The 21,578-nt window shown below is 36.6% G+C and overlaps 2 protein-coding genes across 2 annotated transcripts; both read left to right on the top strand.

The window, feature by feature from the left end:
* The first annotated feature begins 2,788 nt into the window (after window positions 1-2,788).
* On the top strand, window positions 2,789-8,032 carry LOC110873497 (serine carboxypeptidase 1). Its single transcript, XM_022122437.2, has 14 exons — window positions 2,789-3,020; window positions 3,113-3,258; window positions 4,161-4,228; window positions 4,355-4,477; window positions 4,893-4,995; window positions 5,069-5,106; window positions 5,234-5,335; window positions 5,545-5,625; window positions 5,726-5,971; window positions 6,505-6,570; window positions 6,678-6,799; window positions 7,183-7,296; window positions 7,375-7,420; window positions 7,803-8,032. Exons 1-14 carry the CDS (start codon window positions 2,887-2,889, stop codon window positions 7,884-7,886), a joined length of 1,473 nt encoding a protein of 490 aa, XP_021978129.1. The 5' UTR covers window positions 2,789-2,886; the 3' UTR covers window positions 7,887-8,032.
* A 1,960-nt stretch (window positions 8,033-9,992) lies between these two features.
* LOC110871369 (calmodulin-like protein 3) lies at window positions 9,993-10,448 on the top strand. Its single transcript, XM_022120170.2, has one exon. It carries the CDS (start codon window positions 9,993-9,995, stop codon window positions 10,446-10,448), a length of 456 nt encoding a protein of 151 aa, XP_021975862.1.
* Window positions 10,449-21,578: the final 11,130 nt, after the last annotated feature.

Raw genomic sequence — 21,578 nt, 5'->3', positions numbered from 1 at the left:
ACTGCCCCCTCCAGTGCTCCCAACATAGCTCCCATCGGCCCACTTCCCATCCCACCTAATACCCATTCTCACAGCCCAACCTCCTCGAGCCCAACCACATCCCTCACTAGCCCACCTACATCCCCCACTAGCCCACCTTCATCACACCTACATCCCGGCCCACCTACACAGCCTCCTAATTCCCTTCTCGGCCCAAACTCCTTCGCAAGCCCAACACCTTCTCTCGGCCCTTCTTCCTCTTTTCACCTTAACAGCTCTCCATCTACTTCTAGCCTACCTCTACCTCCGACATATCTTCGCCATCCAGTACTTCTCCTACACCTCCACCACCTTCTCCCCCCCCCCCCTCCACCACCCACCCGTACCATCCGTACACGATCTATGGATGGAATACATAAACCGAAAAACATCTTTAACCTTGCCTCCTCAACTATCGTCCCCATACCTAAAAATCCTAAGGATGCTTTGTCCAGCACGGAATGGCGTAATGCCATGACTACCGAATTTAATGCACTTATTAAAAATAAGACCTGGGTGTTAGTTCCCCGGCAACCTCATATGCATGTTTTACGTAGCATGTGGCTCGTTCGCCACAAATTCAGGTCGGATGGTACATTGGAGCGCTATAAGGCTCGGCTTGTTTGTGATGGGAGCAACCAACAAATTGAAGTAGACTGTGGTGAAACATTTAGTCCGGTTGTCAAACCTACCACCATACGCACTGTGCTATCACTTGCATTGTCACAATCGTGGCCAATTCACCAACTTGATGTCACCAACGCATTTCTTCACGGCAACCTAAATGAGACTGTTTATATGTATCAACCCATGGGGTTCCGCCATCGTCAATATCCTGATCATGTCTGTCTCCTACAGAAGTCCCTTTATGGTTTAAAGCAGGCTCCTCGTGCGTGGTACCAACGATTTACTGTCTTCGTTCTCACCTTGGGTTTTCAACAAAGTAAATGTGGCAACTCTTTATTTATCTACCGGCTTAATGGCAACACAGCTTATCTTCTCATATACGTCGATGGCAACATACTCACAACCTCATCTGACTCCCTTCGCGTTCTTCTTATGGCTCGTCTTTCGGCCGAATTCGCAATGAAAGACCTAGGGCCACTTAGTCATTTTTTGGGCATACAGGTTCAGCGACAGGGTGGCAACATGTTCTTGTCTCAACACGTCTATACAAAAGAAATTATTGAGAGAGCCGGTATGTCTTCTTGTAAATCTGCGGCTACGCCGGTTGACACCAAACCCAAGCTTGGAGCTAATTCGGGTGCTGATTTTGATGACCCGACACTGTACCGTAGCCTCGCTGGAGCACTTCAATATCTAACTTTCACGCGACCCGACATTTGCTATGCTGTTCAGCAAGTGTGCATGTACATGCATGCACCAAAGGTAGATCATTGGAATGCACTAAAACGAATCATTCGGTATTTGCAAGGCACCTCATCTCATGGTCTGACCATTGGTACCTCTATGGATATCTCATTGCGTGCTTACACGGATGCCGACTGGGCAGGGTGTCCGGATACACGGAGGTCTACTTCAGGTTATTGTGTCTATTTGGGCCCAATTATTATTTCATGGTCATCCAAACGTCAGTCAGTTATATCTCATTCTAGTGCCGAAGCAGAATATAGGGGAGTTGCTAATGTGGTTGCGGATATATGTTGGCTCCGTAATCTGTTGCTGGAATTACACAAACCTCTTACCACTGCCAGTCTTGTGTACTGTGATAACATTAGTGCGATTTACCTCTCCGGCAACCCCGTTCAACATCAGTGTACAAAACACATTGAGCTTGATATTCATTTTGTTGGTGATCTAGTTCAACGAGGTTCTGTTCGGATACTTCACATTCCTACGCGTTCTCAGGTAGCTGACATATTCACCAAAGGTTTGCCTAAGGTGTTATTTGATGACTTCCGATCCAGTCTCAGCATTCGGCCACCTCTCGCTTCGACTACGGGGGTGTAATAGAGCATTGTATATTTTAGGGAAAATATTGTTATTTTAGTCATGTATATCTCCACCTAATGATAGGAGATTCCCTTGTAAATGATATATACGATGTTACATGAATGAGAAGGACACAGAAATTTACATCCTTACATTTACATACAAAAAGGGATAAAGATACATGTGTACACATTATTATTCTTGTGAATATGCATCTACAATAATATTAAAATTGTTTTACACGGGTTAATTAATTGGGTGTTGGTTTTAACTATCAACTGTAATGTCTTGTTTAAGTCGGTTAATCAGTTTAGAAACAATACCGATAACAATTCACTTATTATGGTTCGGTTAATTAAGTTACTACTTTCACCCACTTTTAGAAAAATGCATAATCATTTTGAATTGCTGATTGACGTTAGTTAACCTGTTTGTTATATTTATAAATACGAAAAAGTAGCAATTTACATGTAAGTTAATCTCGGGATTTCAACTCTAAAATTCTAAAGCTCAGATTCAATAAATAATACCAATTCTCCTTGGCGGAAGCCTGTTGTTCAATGTGGAAGAAAGAATAACGGGCAGGGAGGATGTGGTAGAGAGACAGCCAGAAATCCTTTTGCAAGGGTGCGGCCATGAAGGTAGACGAGGGAAGAAGGCCCTCCTGTATAGTGTCACATATATGTTTAAATGTATCACATGTTTAAATGTTATCTGGTCCCAAAAAGAGTGGCTCCATTTGAGTAGATACAAAAAATCTTCACTGGTCCCCTTTTATCATTTATTTTGTTTTGTAAGCGAACACCATAGACGGTTCTATACTCAGAATGCACTCCCACTATAAATCCAAACAAATCCAAGAGTCTTTCACACATTTATGTTTCTTGAAACCGCTAAATAATTTTATTCTCAAACATGAACAAGATAACATTTTCAATTTGTATAACATTTACCTTTTTATTTTTCTCGGCACATTCCGCACCTGAAAATGCTGCGATTTCTCAAATTCCTGGGTTTGATGGAACTCTTCCTTCCAAACACTATGCTGGGTACTCTTGATCTTTACTTTCTTAACTTAACGTGTTGATGTTTTTATTGATGGGTTGGTATTTATTTTGTGTAATCTTCAATGGGTTTGTAGGTATGTGACAATAGATGAAAACCATGGCAAGAAATTGTATTATTATTACGTGCTATCAGAAAGAAATCCTTCTGAAGATCCAGTGGTCCTTTGGCTCAATGGTGGCCCTGGTTGCTCTAGTTTTGATGGGTTTGTTTATGAACATGGTATACTTTACTTTTGTGTACCGTTTTATTTCAGTCATTTATCTTTTTTATATAAATTCTCTTAAATTTGTTTGTTATTTAGTACCAAATAACGCAGGGAACATGGGTTTAATCTTGAATTGATAAAAGGATTTTGTAGCGCATTGATGTAAAAAAAGTTTATATATATATAAACAAGTTGAGACAAGCATGAGCTCAGCTCAAGTCAGACTCGTTTAATTTAAGAATACTCAAGCTCGAGCTTGGCTCGCTTATAGTTTTCAAAGCTTGGGTTGTGCTGCACGGATCACTTAAATTAAAATTTTAATTGTATCAGTATATCAAAATTTATTATCTAGTTTACTTTAATCATCTTTTTACGTAAAATAATTATTATTACATTAAATAAAATTAATTATATTTTACAAGTAACATCCTCAATTAAGGTCACGAGCATAATCAAGCTTTGGTATGTGAAATCAAGCTCGAGCTCTATACCTAAAGCTTTAATCTCGGCTCACTTTTTGACCTTGAGCTCGGTTTGTTTACACCTCTACAGTTATTGTGGCTAACTTGATTCGAGTCAAAAGCTAACTTATTGATTTTAGGGTGTTTATATATAGGGTATTTGCATGTGAAAATAACCATTGCGATTTTAAGAGTAACAAATAGACAGCCAGATAATCACTCGACTAAAACGAAATAGTTAGAAAATATTACATGTCTTAATAATCCAGTTTAATTAACCAAATTATTAACCTGTTACCCTAATCTGATTATATGACCGTAATAAATAAAAAAATTTGATAGAATTTAATTAGTAATCATCAAGGATTAGTGGTCTTTATATATAGGGTATTTGAATGGGAGTGGTTCTTGGATCATTTAGTTGGTGTAAGAATAAAGCCAATGTGTTATCGCAGGTCCATTTAATTTTGAAAAAACTGGAGGCTTGCCCAAACTTCATCTTAATCCATATACATGGACAAAGGTAATTTATATATATTCATGTTTTTGAGTTGTGAAAACCAGTATGATATACCACAAATCACTACATAAATTTGATCATTAGCAAGAATTGTAATCTTTGTTAGGGTTTTTATTCATATGTGATTAGGTTTCGAACGTGATATATTTGGACTCTCCAGCTGGAGTTGGATTGTCATATTCCGAGAATAAAACCGACTATATCACAGGGGATATAGCAACAGCTTTAGACGCACACAAATTTCTCCTTGAGGTATTTCTGAAAAAATAGGAACAAAATAAAGAAAACAAATTAAATGCGATAAGTACGAAATTTATGTTCTTATGGATTATAATCCTTTTGCAATATTATCTTTTTATAACATAAACTAGATGATGGAATAGTTGATCGATTACATGCAAACATGACTAAATTGTTATTAGCAGTGTGCAAATTGATTGTATGATGAAATTGACTACAAGCAAACATGACTAAATTGATATGCCACTCGTCCAAAAGCAAGCGACCTAATTCGGACCATCCCTCCGTTGTGGAGGTTTGACCCTGGTGGTCCAGTTTGTTCCACTGGACCACCTTGGTTTGGAAATGAAGCCCACCCCCCCCCCCCCTCCTCACACACACACACTCAAAAAAATATATGTTCACGTTTTGGTTTTTGTGATTCTAGTGGTTCAAGATATATCCTGAATATCTCTCAAATCCATTTTTCATTTCTGGTGAATCATATGCTGGAGTTTACGTCCCTATGTTGTCTTATGAAGTAGTGAAAGGTAAATCATCTATTAATAAATCCCAAGTAGCATAAGTTTGAGAAAATTATTTACCCATTTTGATATTTTTCAGGACTTGATGCTGGTGTTATACCCACTATTAACTTTAAGGTACATCCTCATAAAAAGAACTAAACTGCACATCCCTATTGTCCACAACCTGTTTTATTACAACTATAATTATTCAAGCACTCGATATACATTACTATTCGCCGGGATTTAATCAATAAAAATGCAGGGATACATGGTAGGAAATGGAGTTGCAGATGAAGTGTTTGATGGGAATGCTATTGTTCCATTTGCACATGGGATGGGCCTCATTTCAGATGAACTTTATGAGGTACACTTTTACTTTAAAGTTTAAATATTTTATCATCAACATTCAAATTCCAAAAAGGATTTTCTTATAAATTTCAAACCCACAATGATATTTGTAAACTTTTGTCATAAAGTTAAAATTTGCTACACAATTTTGATAAATTTTGTCTCTTTGACTTGGAAAGTCAAACTGTATCTTTATGAACAGAGGCTGACCTTAAACACATGCAGGAAGTTGTCACAGTGTGTGAAGGGAAGTATTACAATTCTACAAAACCTGATTGTGAAAGAGCGCTTTCGAAAGTTGACGAAGTAATCTTATTTTTGAATATTCACTATTTTTCATATATATATAATTCTAATGAATTGTATAACATCCTTGCTTATCTTGGATTTGAACTTGTAATTTCAGGATGTTGCTGGTATAAACATGTACAACATTTTAGAAGCATGTTATCATGGTGATATATCAAGTAAAATTAGCCTTGGAAAATCAAACTTGCCAGCTAGCTTCAGGAAATTGGGTGAGACCGAAAGACCCCTTCCGGTTCGAACCAGGATGTTTGGGCGGGCTTGGCCTTTTAGAGCCCCGGTTAAGCCTGGTTACGTGCCGTCTTGGCCTGAGCTTCTCAATGGTGCACCAGCTGTCCCATGTACCGTAAGTCATTTATGTAAAGTTACGTCAATCCGGATTGTGTTATATTGATGACGGGCCAAATGGGTAAAACTAGAAAAACTAGTTTAAGAAAACAAGTCAAAAGGTTTAAATGTCACTGAAAAACTATATTCAAGCTTTAGTGTGTACAAACTATATTCAATTTCTTTTTTTGTTTCACTAAAGTTTTCTCTAAAGTTACACAACTTTCTTTAGTTATTCCTGTCTTGTTACTAATAAGGGATAATTATTTTCCAATTAACTTGTTTAATTTAAGTGAATTTGGAAAAAAAAGTGAATCACATAGTAACCAATTGTATATCTTTTATTCGTCTCACTTAATTCTTGTTTTTTTACATATATAAAAGAGTTGTACATGCTTTGCACATCTAATGAATGTTAAATGACCAGAAGAAAAAAAAAACTTTGAATCACTATAGTTTAACACTTAGGAAACTTGGTCACTATTGTATAAAGTTACAAAAAAGAAAAAAAAATAATAAATCAATCTTATTTCCGCACATATATTTTTGTAGGATGATGTAGTAGCAACCATATGGCTAAACAATGAAGAAGTCCGGAAGGCGATTCATGCTGATCCGGTAAGATATAATACATTTCTATTTTTATTTTATTTTTTTTGTAAATTTATACACTAATTGAATTCTTGGCAAAAAAAAAAAAAAAATAAATCAAAATGATTCTTCAGATTAATGTGGCGGGCGATTGGGTGATATGTACTGATAAGATAGCATACTATAGTGATGCTGGAAGCATGATCCCTTACCATAAAATCCTCACTGCTCGTGGTTATCGTGCTCTAATTTTCAGGTACCGTCACTTGATTAATTTTAAACACTCGTGTTTATACAGATTTTTAAAACTAAACAATTGCAATAAAGGTGGCAATGTAAACCCGTTTACTTATTAACTGGGTTGATAACATCTATAACGGGCCAAGTAGTTAAAAGAAACTAGTTAAACTAGAACATGTCAAACCGGGTCAAAAGACACCCAAATTTGTAACGATATTCTTTTTTTATGTAATTGAGAAAGAAATAAACAAAAAGTGTATCAGATCAACTTTAACGTTGCGTTTCAACTTCCAACAAGTAAAATTGTACGATTTGTCCCATTACCTAACCTGCCCGATCTATTTAATCAAGACAACCAAAATTTAAACGATAGTAACATTAATTTGTATGTTCTCGCAGCGGGGATCATGATCTGTGTGTTCCTTTCACTGGAAGTGAAGCGTGGACACGATCATTAGGTTACCAAGTTATTGACGAGTGGAGGAGGTGGTGGGTTGATGACCAAGTCGCGGGGTAGGCTTTTATATTTATTAAAAGGGTTACTTATTATTAAGATATCTGTATAAGCAGACATGTTTCTTGTGTTTGCAGATTTATACAAGGATACGACAACGGTCTCACGTTTCTCACTATTAAGGTTTGTCATACATACATCAGATTGACAAGCATTTTTAAGAGGCTTTTAATTTCTGTTTTAAATCATTGTTTTGTCCAAGAATGTTGGAACCATTTAAAACAGCGAAGCAAGGTTAATATAGTATAAAATTTAAGTAAAGAACTGTTGAAACCGCATAAATATATATACATAGCGCTTTAAATGTGATACTCTCTCTTCCATGATATATAGGCAGCACTACTACATAGAAGTATACATGTGGTTCTCATGGTTCTTTACTTAAAAATATGTTATATGTCAATGTACCCACACATATACTTAAACCTGTGGATTAGGCTATAATACCTATCACTATCTTGCAGTGTGTTTATTTGAATTTGATTTTACATTAATTTTGATGTAGGGATCGGGCCATACGGTTCCAGAGTATAAACCTAAGGAAGCATTGGCGTTTTACAGTCGTTGGTTGGAGGGAAAGAATATATAAGAATCTCATCCATCCAGTTAACATGACGTTTGCGGCGTATTTTGTACTTGTGTACTTGAGAATAAATTGGTGTTAAGGGTAAATAAGACAGCAAAGGTCATGGATGATGAAAACTGAAATTGGAATAATGTTGTGAAATTTCCTTACTTGGTGTTTGTTCCAATTTAAAGTTACAACTAGGATAATACTCCGCAGGCGTTGCGCCGCGGACAACATGTGCGGACATCACGTTAAAGCGTGCGCAGACGTGATACTAAATTGAGCCGAATCTTTGCATCTCTCAGCTTTTGTTTAGCGCGGATTATAACAAATCCATTGTGTACACATATTAGTAAGAATAACTATTTGTGGCATAGTATTCTACATATCATTTAGGAGCCGAAAAATGTGGTGCCAGTTGACAGCAAACATGTCAAACGACAACTATTTTGTCAAACCTGGTGTTAATGTGGTGCTGATTATAACAAATCCATTGTGTACACACGTTATTTTGTGAAACCTTTAAAATAACCTTCAAACCAATTGTCAAATGACTATAAATCTCACCAATTTAACCAAAACCTTTTTTGAATCTTTCAACTTCAATAATCGTACACGAACTCATTAAATCGAATTTAAAAATAAACAAAAAAATAGCATACTTTTTATACAATTATCATTAGAACCCCTCGCTCGAGCCACGATTGTCATACCGCAACCTAATCGTCTCCATTTTGCGAGTATTCGGCCCTTCACTACTTAACCCAGATGGGTGCAATATGTATTCACTCCTGTACCGGCCGTACTCACTGTTGGCCTAGTCTTGTGTGCCCAAAGCCATTTTTCTGAATTTGATCATGTCTTCGTTGTATTGGGTCGTGTCATAGTGTGAGCTCCCATTGTAGAACGACCAGTGTCCTGTCTTGATCCCATTATCAAGTTCAGACAATGATGCGGAGGCGAGCAGAGTGGCAGACACACACAGCTCACAGCTGCACATGACAATGTCCTACTCCTCTCATCTTATATTTCTTTCGTGACACCGGGCATTGTGGCCAAGGTGGACTACTCGACTGCCGCCAACCCCTTGTCTTTCCCCAGATGTGCGGAAACCCGACCTCCACCCGCCCGAAGGCACTACAGTGGTTTAATCGGTAAAACCTCGCCTCACATCCAAGTCGAACCGACGCCACCCGTACTTGCTCTTCACTTGGATGCCGCATAAAATAATGAGCAGAGTGAGAATCGAACCTGAGTCACAAAGAACACCAATTCTTTCTCCAACCACTCCACTCATTGGTAATATTTATTGGATAATTAAAATTAAGTAGACATATTTTATTTAATTATAATTAAATTAATATTTTCTAAAACATAAAGTTATATGTTGAATTTTATAATTCTTTGTTTTAGTTTTTATTTTTTATTAATTACATATTTGGAACTAACAAATATTAGAGAAATAATAGATTATGTATATTTTAGTTTATTAATAATGCACTTCATTTTCTAATTTATAAACATTTAAAACCACATAATTCAATTTTTTTTAAAAATCACCCAAAGCTAAGAGTACAACTAACTAAGCTCAAACTTGTTGTTTATTTATAATGGTTAAATATTATCTTTTTATAACATATCAAATGAGTAAAATTTTAAAATTTAGTTAAAAAACTAACAGGTCATGGTCTCATGGCATGAAATTCAAACACTTATAGCTTTTTTATTTTATATTTATAAACTTGAACTATTACTATTATTATGTTTTAAAAATGTTATTCACCAAAGTAATATGTACAATATCAACCAAGCAAACAAATTGACAATTTGCGGAATTACAGGTTGTCCACAAATAGCCCCTCATATATCTTCTCCTTCTTTTTCTCTAAACCACAAACCCCCTTAATTACACCACTTCCTCTTCAATAAACCCTCCATTTTATCTTTGTAACCAATTTTGCATATTTCCTTCTCTTATTCATTATGCATTCAATCATGATGTTATACCTATGTTCTTCGTAACCGACTCATCTTTATAATTGATCATTTTCATTTCCTTTCTATCGTACTGAAAACCACTAAACTTTTGATTCATTTTGATTAACATAAGTGTTATTTTTATACATTATGGATCCAGCAGAGCTACGTCGTGTTTTTCAGATGTTTGATCGCAATGGTGATGGCAAGATCACAAAACAAGAGCTTGCAAAGTCTTTAGAGAACCTTGGAATATACATACCAGATGATGACCTTGCCCAAATGATCGAGAAAATAGATGTCAATAAAGACGGGTTTGTGGACATGGAGGAGTTTGGTGAACTTTATCAGACAATATTGGGCGAGAGGGACGAGGAAGAAGATATGAGAGAGGCGTTCAATGTGTTTGACCAAAATAGGGACGGGTTCATCACAGTGGAAGAGTTGAGGTCCGTATTGGGCTCGCTTGGGTTAAGGCAGGGTCGATCGGTTGAGGAGTGTAGGCTCATGATCAAAAAGGTCGATGAAGATGGTGATGGAATGGTTAACTACAAAGAGTTTAAACAAATGATGAAAGCGGGTGGTTTTGCTGGCTTGGAAACTTGATTTTCATCCAAGTCAAGTCTTATTTCACAAGTAGATATTTGGTCTAATGTAAGTTGTGCCACTTTTGATGTAAATACACTGAAATGTATACAATTATAGAAATTTTGTAACACATATTTATATAAATTCTTTGTAAATTATTTAAATAATTTCATCTTTTATTTAAGATACTGTCCCAAAATTTCGAAATGTTAACGTAGCGAAAGTCTTTAAATGGGTTTACCGTTTACAAAACCAAATTAACATTTTGTTATCAACTAATACCTAATGCTTAAAAGTCAGGTATTTTACCTTAAACTATACACGACACCAAATTATGGATGCCAAATGAATAATAGAGGTTACATTTAAGCTAGATTTATAGAAATTCAGAGAAGGAAAAAGATTTAGGGTAGGATATAATAATACAACTACCTTATGCCAGTTTTTGTGTACTCATATCAACTGGTTTTATGAACATCTACACAACATAAAAAAATTTAATAACATTGTTGAACTTGAGCTGAAAATTAATATATTAAATCAATACTTGTTTCTAAAACGCTTTGTTAAGTGGATGCACTAGTACCTGTGTTAGAGAATCCGCTCATGATATCGAACTATGAATATTTTAATATCCTTAGATGTGAAGAAAACGATATTGGCTTTTGTTTCTGATTTCTTCATTTACACCAAAAGAAAATTACAAGTATAAATAAGGTTTCAAGAAGAAAAATAAATATGGAAAATATAGAGTCCCAATATGAAAGAAATTGCAAATATCCAACTTGAAGCATGAAGGTCACAAATGCCCAACTTGCCAAGTAGAAGTTGTAACAGTTTGGAGCCCAAAGCTTTAGTAAACAGATCTACTATTTGCATATCGGTGTTGATATGGATTGTCACACCCTCGAAATACCACAGACGGAATCCACCACGAGACGTGTGATGTACCATAATCTAGCCACTAATCGCATTGAACTACAGTGAATAATAAATATGAAATCTGAATTCAATATGAAAAGTGCAATTCAAACATCTGTTTTAAACAAGTTTACGTTCAGCGGAAGCTTTGGATATTGTTCTATGTATTTGAAATTAAATTGTTCATAAAGCATAGCATAACATCAACGTATTCACAAACAGCACGACCCATGACATCCTCAACTCCCCCGATTGCAAGCTCCGTTTCATGAAATCACTTAACGACCTGCAAACATGCAGAAAAGTGTATCAGCATAAAGCTAGCAAGTTCACATTTTTGTTTAACGAAAATCATGTAAGTTTTTAGTTTAAAGACATGTTACGAATAATAAACTCTGTACCAATTGACTGTTTGTTTTTGGTGCTCCCATCAATGTCTATCATCATTGATCATAGTGTTTAAGGTCATTAGTTCATGCTCGTCCTCCCAGGTACGGTGTGAGGTTTGTCAAGCCTAATAGCGCTATCAACTAATACCCCGTTGCCTCCTAGGCAACTAGCTCGGTATGTAAGTAGGGACTTTCGTGATACAGTTCGAGTTTATTAACCAACATCATAATTAAGCCAAAGCGTTTGAAAAGTATTCCTCCCAGGAATATTAGTTTGTTTGTCCCCCGGTACACATGCTTGTGAAAGAGTAGTGAACTCGCCTTAGTTTGCTCGATTTGATAATGTACTTCTAGTGTTAATTAACAGTTGATCTGTTACACGCGACCTAAAGTACAGTAGATATAAGTATGCGTATGTAGGGTCATGCAATACCCTATCGTCCAAAGTTGATTATAATTTTAACAAGTTAACATCACATGCTCGGCCCAAACATTAGATACCAGCCCACAAATGAATCACGTTGGCCCACTGAAATTTCATTTGCACATAAATAACATTGGCCCACATGTTCTCCCATATAAATTTGAAATTTACAATCAAGTTTGAACCCTTTTTGATTTAATAGGCCGACCCACATGGTCACCTATTATCGGTCCAATTATTATTATCCTTATCCTTATATTATTTTAATTATTAATTAATTATCCAAGGTTTTAAACAGTAAATTTATTTTTATTTTCTAATATTATAGTAATATATATAATTTTTTAATACTTTTATTATTTCGATATTATAATAATAATTATTTCCTTAACCGGTACTTGTATCGAAAATACATGTATGGTCCAGTTTGTTATCGGTACATGAAGGTAAAAACCGGCACCAGCCTGGTACAGTTATCGATATACAATGATAAAAACCGGCACCAACCTTGTACAGAAAACCCCAAAAGTCAGTACCGAAATGATTTTGAAAATATTTTAGTTCGGGAAATTCGGTACTTTTACCTGGTACCATTTGCTCATCTCTGATCATGGGTACCGTACGAACAACAACGGTATCGTGCAACTTTTTTGTTGATTTTCTTCAACTTTTAATGATTTCTTTTTTTCAGTTTCATGGGTAGGGATGAGCTCGGTGCCAACCGATATCGATACCGAAAATACCGGTTATGGTACCGGTATATGAAGGTAAAAACCAGTAGGCGCCAAATGTCGGTACCGAATTTGTACTTAAGATCTTTTGGTTAGGGAAATTCAGGTTCGGTATCCAATACCATTTGCTTATCTCTGACCACGGGTTTCATGCGAACAAAATCATTACCATAAAATTTTTTTGGTTGATTTTCTTTCGGCTATCTTTTAGTGTTTTTTTCTATATCTTCTTTTTATTCTTGTCAGCGGTTTCGTGTGCAACGCTCTCGTAGTGATTTCAAAACACATGTAAACACAGAATAAATAACAAAATAAGTTCACCGCAACGCGGTGATTGTGAAAAAACCTAGTTTAATTAAATTCTTATAGTTTTACATATTGACTGACATTTATACAACCAAAGTTATATGAAGTAAAATTAAAACTATTTTTTATTCTTTATCATATACTTAATTATTTTTTTATATTATATGTACTTTTTTATTGTTTTATGATATAATTACTTTTTAGTTTATTTTGTTCCTTAGAGTGTGTCGTTACAATCCACTTATTTTTATTCACGTATCAATACGAATTTACTCAAAATCGAGTTCTGAATAATAATGTACAAGTGATCCAAGCACAAAGATATATTTTATTAACCTTTTCATTATTTTAGTAATTAAATATAATGTTCCATTAAAATTCAGCTACTATGTTTTAATACATGTTAATTTTTTTATCTCGACGAATCGAGCCATTACCGTCCGAGGTCATGATGAACAAAACCAAATCTGACTGAATGACATCGATATCCGTATCAGTATTATCTGAACTAATACTTGTATTCTTTTTTATGGTTTTCAAACATTACAAAACACATGTCAGTATCATCTTTGTCATATATTTTTTGGTTGCTATACCGAGTAACAGTATCGTATGAATATTGTTAAAAACCAAGCTGATACCAACTGAATGCCCCATTGCAATGCACGGGAATTCACCTAGTTCTAATAAGGGGTTTTTACATATTTCCCCCTCCTAAGAAGCCTTATTACATATTTCCCCAAACTTTAAATTTAATTACATATTTCCCCTTCCTAAAGAAACCTTATTACATATTTCCCCTTACTAAAGAAACCTTATTACATATTTCTCCAATCCCTAAATTTAATTACATATTTCACCTTTCTAAACCTCATATATTACATATTTATCCATTTCATTAAAAAACTCTTATAGAATTACTATTTTAACCTTAATGAGTTTATTAAATGATTAATTACATATTTCTCATTCTAATAAAATCAAATACATAAAAAATATAACATTAAAAATATGTTTTTTTTTTTTTTTGCTTTTTCTATTTTAACTCTTTATTGAATTTGAATTTAATATTTTTCGTTGGAACCATCTAGAAGTTTATTTTCACATTTAATTTAGAAAAAAACAAACAAACTCTAGTCGATTCAAGTACAACTGAACTATGTAACTTGAATTTAATCAATTTGGTAGAACCCTACAGATTCCTAACTCGAATAAAAAAAAAAGAGATAATTTGATTTCAAATTTTAATTAGTAAACAACTAATATAACCCAGCAAACCAAAAATCAAATTTGCGTCTGGTCCCGATTCCGATTTATATTCAATTTACACAAGGAATAAACTTAAAAAGCAAAAGAAAAAAAAACATATTGTTAATCTTATAATTTTTTTAATAGATTTTATTTGAATGGGAAATATATATTTAGTTATTTAATAAACTCATTAAGGGTAAAATAGTAACTATATATGAGTATTTTAAAGAAATCGACAAAAATGTAATATATGTGCTTTAGCAAGGTGAAATATGTAATTAAATTAAGGGATTGGGGAAATATGTAATAAGCCTTCTTTAGGAAGGGGAAATATGTAATTAAATTTAGGGATTGGGGAAATATGTAATAAGGCTTCTTAGGAGGGGGAAATATGTAAAAATCCCTTCTAATAATTATACTACCACAAAAATAATCATGTTCACACTACTCGGAAGTCGGCACTTTGTGGGGGACTGATTTAATTCATTTACAGTATTTAATTCAATTGGCGCTCTCGCCCCTGACGCGGTGCGGTTCCTGAAGCGGGTTCAACAGGTGGTAAGCAAGCAGTAACACCGCACATGTTAAGGGGCAGAATTTTGTGTTTAGCAGGGTAGGGTTTGCTATTCAGAAAGGGGTAGCGGCGCAACTTGTTGCTCGTCTACCTGCCATTAGTTTGTAATCGTTTTGAGTTTGAAGTAAGAAGATATATCCGATTTGTATTAGGGTTGCAAATGTCACACCCCCCAAAATACCACGTACGGAAAACCCCCGCGAGGCGTGTGACATGCCAGGATCCAAGCCACCAATCACATTGAACTCATAATTATAATAAAACTTTCATTTATTAACATAAAGCGTTACAAACGTTACATATCGTTCATTGTGTACAGCGGAAGCATAAATCATTTGTTAAGTGTTTAGTAAACCAAGAGTACATTAACCATTGAGCTTGTATTGAGATTCCATATATCTCGACCCATGACCACTCCAGCTTCCCAGACAGCAAGTTCCAATTGATATGCACCTAAAGGCCTGCAAGGCATGTAACAACGAATCAACAACAAAGTTGAGCGAGTTCACAGTTGGGTGTTCGTTTTAAGTTGTTTCATAAACATAGTTTTTCTTTAGCTGGCTTACTTGCCGTGGGGGTTACCCCATAGTTGAAAATATGATTTACCAATTCCTTCTTTCCCAAACCATAACCAGTAGGAGCTTCCCTATGTGAACCACTAGACCCGTATACAATATCGACCACTGACTAAAGTAAGTTGGTGCCCTAACGTCAATGTCTATCATCATTGACTAGTGCCCAGATCCATTAGTTCACACCCGTCCTCTGCGGCACGGTGTGAGGCTTGTCAAACCTAAATAGCGCTATCTAACTAATGACCCGCTCGCCATTGGCCCGGCGATTAAGTCAATATAAAAAGGAGGGACTTCATGATAGAGAGTTTTGGTCTAGTATCCGTGTTGTCACCCTTCAGTAAAGAGGGTGTGTACGAAATCTCCAAACCACGGTTCCGATTAAATACTTATCACATGTTGTCACCCTTCAATAAAGAGGGTGTGTACGTGTCCCAAACTAGGAGATCACGTAGTTTCAGTTTCAATCCTTTACCCATTCCAAACCCTTGGGAATCCCATGCCTTGTGGAAAGTGTGAACTCAACTCGGTTTGGTCGGTATGTTTATTCACGTATTCAAGTTGATCAATCAAACCCTATCGTGGTTACCAGAGACAGTCAGTTTCAGGAATTCACAATTCACGTATCTAGACACACGTATGTAACAATTTGCACAAAGTGTATTAGTAATCACGTAGTCACATAGTAAACATTCGAGTCATATACACTTCACATATTCCATTCACGTCTCACATTCACCGTTAATACTTTAATGCAGTAATCCAATCAATTATGCGGCCCGAGTCTAACCCGTGGCCCGAATAAATCCCAGGCCCACTAAATAATGTGATCCGGCCCAAGCATCGAGCAAGAGCCCACCTGCCCGGTCCAACAGAAATGTCGTGCGCTTGGGCCTCCACCCGGCTACCCCTGCCGCACCCCTATGCGGCCCAAGACCTTATTAACCCAACTTATTAAACATTCAGCCCATTAAACCCCTCGGTCCAATAACATAACCAAATAACACTGCCCGTTTGCTAAAGCCCAATTAAATCCTTCGGCCTAACAATCCTAATGTCCATTTACTAATTGCACAGTTAGTCACATAAAGCAATTTTTGTGTTTCACATACTTGTTAGCATAATAAACTCTTCACAACATTAATGACATGCACATATTATATCATTCTAATCCAACAGTAATGATTGAACCGATTAATACTAGAAATTGATTGGAGCAACTCTAATTAGTGCATACCAACTTACATGGGTTCATCTTTTTATAAAGTTCAACTCAATTGTTTGACTGCAAAAATTAAATGCACTGACACTAAATGGGACTTTGATTGTTTCATCAAGTTACTACCCATTAACTCAATTCCTTCTACTCATGCATTTATATACGATTAATCACTATTTTGCCATTAACAATCATTCACATCATTCTGACAACATTAATTAGATGCCTCATGATCCCTCTAATTCATTAAACCTTTTATTTGATTGGACCACTTCAAGCAAATGGCTGACAACATTGGCCATTGTTTCACATGAGCACCAAATATTATTGTTTGATTAGATCACTCATGGCCTCCACTTTCATTCAAGGTTATCATCATCATATATATATAAACAATACGTTTCATTAACATGTTATTTAACCCTAGATCAATGATTCACATCATCCACATATAATCACAATCATATGAAATAATTCTAATCATTAGCATGTTAACTGATCATCACCTATTCATCATAATAACAACTTCCAGTTTCACATAGCATTCCCATAATCCAATCATCATCATTCATGTTATAACATAAACTCACAATCATGCTTGATACCACGACAAGACATATACAGCCAAGGACAACTATCTAATCGAGTACAAGGGTACTAACCTTGGGATGGAATAACTTGGTGATGTCTGTTATCAGGCAACTGGGAATGAGAGAAGGGATGGGGCTGCTGAAAGTCGCTACAGGGAAAAGAATAACTAGGGTTCTCTTGTGGTAAAAGGAAACTAATTCAAGAAAACCACGCACATTTATGTGCGTGCATGAGGTTACAAGGGTTCATGGGCCGTGTAATGTGGGCTGTGCATTCGGGCTACATGGGTTCGGACCAAATAGAGTATGAAGAATGAAGATGCAACATTGTCTAACTAGTCATGGCCATTTGTTATATCATAGGTGATAATCACAAGAACTAGAATAATCACAAGAACTAGATATAATTAAACAATTTAACAGACATACGAGACGTAAACATAGTGACGAAAAATAGTAAGACATGGATAATAGCGATGCTAGTCAGGTGTCACGAGATTAAACAAAACTAACCTTGAAAGTTCGGGTTATCACATCATCCCCAACTTGAAAGAAATTTCGTCCCGAAATTTAGCACATAGTTACTGAGGAAGCTAGTTAGGTTGCATGGTTTCCTAGTTTTCCTGGGGTGTCACATCATCCCCCCGTTGGTTTGGAATTTCGTCCCGAAATTCCACAGTAGCTTCAGGCTCAGTAGTGGTTTCATTGTTCTCGAACAACTGGGGATATTTGTGTTTCATTTGGTCTTCTCGTTCCCAGGTAAACTCTGGGCCACGACGGGAGTTCCAACGAACTCGAACAATAGGTATCCTGGTGCGTTTAAGAATCTTGATCTCCCGATTCAAGATTTCTACTGGTCCTTCGACAAATCGCAACTGATCTTCGATGGTGAGCACCTTGAAAGGAACTATGAGTGTTTCCTTTGACAGAAACTTCTTCAGATTCGACCCATGGAATACGTTGTGAACTCCACTGAGTTCTTTGGGGTAGACTCAATCTGTAGGCCACCTTGCCAATTCTCTCCGTGACTTCGAAAGGTCCAACATACCGCGGGTTGAGTTTGCCTTGCTTACCAAAACGAACTGCACCTTTCCAAGGTGAGACTTTAAGTAGTACTCGATCTCCAACCTGGAACTCGAGTGGTTTCCTGTGTTTATCAGCGTAGCTTTTCTGACGGTCACGAGCTGTCGCCATTCATTGTCGTATCTGAGCAATCGTCTCTGTTGTTTCTACGACGGTTTCTGGGCCAGTGATTTGGCTGTTTCCAACTTCTGTCCCACAAAGACGTGATCGGCACTTCTGCCCGTACAATGCCTCGAACTGAGCAGCCTGGATGCTGGTGTGGTAACTGTTGTCATACGGGAACTCCACTAAAGGGAGGTGTCTTTCCCATCCGTTGCCAAAGTGGATTACATATGCTCGAAGCATGTCTTCAAGAGTTTGGATGTTGTGTTCAGTCTGCCCATCCGTTTGTGGGTGATATGTTGTGTTCAGTCTGCCCACAAATCAGATGCAAATCGTGAGTCGCAATCAGAGATAATGGAGGTAGGCACCCCGTGCCTAGCACCCACTTCTTTCAGGTAGATGACTGCAAGTGTAGAAAACTTATCCGTTTGCTTGATGGCTAGAAAGTGTGCAGGTTACGTGAGACAATCAACGATCATCCAGGTGATATTGTTTCCGCTTCGAGTTGTAAGTAGAATAGCGACCAAATTTCATGGCAGTCTGTTCTCATTTCCATGTGGGTATTGCTGGTTGCTGATCCTTCACTTTGACTTTCCCACAAGTCCATCCATCATTCACATACTTAACTAGGTGGGCCTTCATGCCCGATCGTCAGTACAAGGTTTATAAATCCTAGTGTCTCTCATCCAAACCTGGATGACTAGAATATCGAAGCCGGTGTGATTTGCTCAACACGAGTTCCCTACAGTTGCCGTATAATGAGACCCACATTCGTTCCAGGAGGTAACGAGTATCGTCTGACCTGTCCAAGGTTGCTTCCCTCTGCCCCGCATGGGTTCAACTTAAAAATCCTCTTCTTTCAGTTCTCGAGTTTGAACAGAGCGAGTCTGATCAGGCAAGTTAGAGTCGGTAGTGAGCTGCAAAGCTCGAGCACGTTTAAGTTTCATAGTTGTAATCATCCTAAAGTTCCCTCCAGCAAAGCCTTTAACTGATTTAGCTCTGCCGAAGCCAAGGTACATGGGAGGCCCAACGCTTCTCTAAAAAAATAGATTAAAGAAAAAAAAATTTAACTTTGAGTCATAAACCGTTAATCCCAACGCTTCTCTAAAAAAATTTCTTTCTTTCCTTTTCATGAGGTAAAACCGGTTTCAACATCAAGGGTTGTATCGGAATCAGGCGTTGGAAGGATTGTAGTAGTAGGACATTGGCACCACTGTGAAAATTGTTAAGTTTCTGACCCAACCGAAATCCACAAATTCAAGTCAAGGATTGTTCTAATAGATTAAAGAGAATAAACCCTCGTTTCTTCATCTTCATCTTCATCTTCAAGAACAATGATGAAAAGATGATGTTTTTTTTTTCGCAGAACGTGGTGGATTGCGGTGGTTTGGGTCTAGGGTTGTCAGAGAGAGAAAAGGAGGGGAGAGAGTCTGATACAATAAGGATGTTGGGAATTAAACGCATGTACGTGACAAAACAAGGATCGTTCTAATAGATTAAAGAGAATAAAGCAAGGATGTTGGGAATTCGCATAAACACATATTCGTTTCATAACCTCCTCCTATAAATCAACCACAACTGACAAAGAGCCTGTATTAGAAACCATCCTATGTCTTTTACCAACCGAAGAGGCAGCAAGGACAGATAATACTTCATTTGTCGAGAAACCATACTGTCAAGAAGCTAACATCTTTTACTCATAAACCCTTGAATCCCAACGCTTCTCTAAAAGAGCCTGTATTAGAAACCATCCTATGTCTTTTACCAACCGAAGAGGCAGCAAGGACAGATAATACTTCATTTGTCGAGAAACCATATTGTCAAGAAACTAACATCTTTTAATACTTCATTTGTAACCGTAAGGATGATGCAAATTTGTACGTAAAGATCTCTACACAAATTCTTCTACATCTTTTAACCAATTGTCCATCACTTAAGACCTTGAAAGATTTGTTGAAATCGGAGAAAAGAGTAACTAGCAGAAGATGTGTCGGGTTCTTCCAACAAATTGTGTATGTGCTTGTGTTGTAGAAACCGGTGATGAATTTGTGTATCTAAATCAGGTTCTCTGCCTTAGATCGGTCATTCCTTGTGATACATGAACGTTGTATTCTTGTCTTTCAGAAGAGTTGGTATTGAACCAAGAATACTTCAAACATTCTAAACCCTACCTGAAAACAAACCAACAAAATCCTGATACTCTTCTAGCAGAACCCGACACGCCTTCTATGATGATTCGAAACAAGTGATTAAAACGCTTCTCCTTACAACTCTCATCAAATGCCTCACCCTTCCTTTTTATTACAGTCATACGACACGTTTTTTTATTCTTCAATCTTTGTTACTTGTTAATGTTATATTTTTTTCTACTTTTAGAAAGATTTGACCACCTAACGACTGTAAAATGTCTCGTGTGATTGACACCTTAAATCCCTTAAATAATTTGGGTAAAATCTAATTTTCGTTTCATACGGGTCGTATACGGTTGTACGGCCCGTATACATCGTTCGTACACATTGTATACGACCAGACAAATTATTTACACATGGTGTATACGGGCCGTATACAGTTATACGACCCGTATGGAATGTAAAAAACTGACAAAGTCTGCAGGCACAGACTTTGTTAGTTTTATTTCATTTTATACGGGCCGTATAACTGTATACGGTCAATATATAGAGCATGTGTAAATAAGTTTTTGCCATGTATTAATATTAGGACCTTTATTTAATATAATAATACTTGAGCCGTTCAAAAGAAAGAGTAGTAGAGGGACCTGAAACGTAAGTGCTATTAGTAATAGGGGATAAGATGAAAGATAAAGTAATTAAATAGTATCTGCAACATGAAAAGTACGCTACAGGACCGACAAATTGGAGCCCCTCTGCGACCAAAACCCTAAGTAGACAAATTGGCGATTGAGGTTAGAAATCAGCTATAAATTATTTGTATTTGTTTGAAAGATTGTATCTTTACCCCAATTCAG

This window comes from Helianthus annuus, chromosome 1 (assembly GCF_002127325.2).
Source record: "Helianthus annuus cultivar XRQ/B chromosome 1, HanXRQr2.0-SUNRISE, whole genome shotgun sequence".
In the NCBI taxonomy this organism is placed as follows: Eukaryota; Viridiplantae; Streptophyta; class Magnoliopsida; order Asterales; family Asteraceae; genus Helianthus; species Helianthus annuus.
This window is presented reverse-complemented; position numbering and strand designations above follow the sequence as displayed.

Excerpts from the sequence above, each read along its gene's own strand:
- LOC110873497 (XM_022122437.2), top strand. The coding sequence starts at position 2,887 with ATGAACAAGATAACATTTTCAATTTGTATAACATTTACCTTTTTATTT. Across the intron at positions 5,336-5,544 it reads TTTCAGATGAACTTTATGAG|GAAGTTGTCACAGTGTGTGA; the intron begins GTACACTTTTAC and ends AAACACATGCAG. Across the intron at positions 5,626-5,725 it reads CGCTTTCGAAAGTTGACGAA|GATGTTGCTGGTATAAACAT; the intron begins GTAATCTTATTT and ends TTGTAATTTCAG.
- LOC110871369 (XM_022120170.2), top strand. The coding sequence starts at position 9,993 with ATGGATCCAGCAGAGCTACGTCGTGTTTTTCAGATGTTTGATCGCAAT.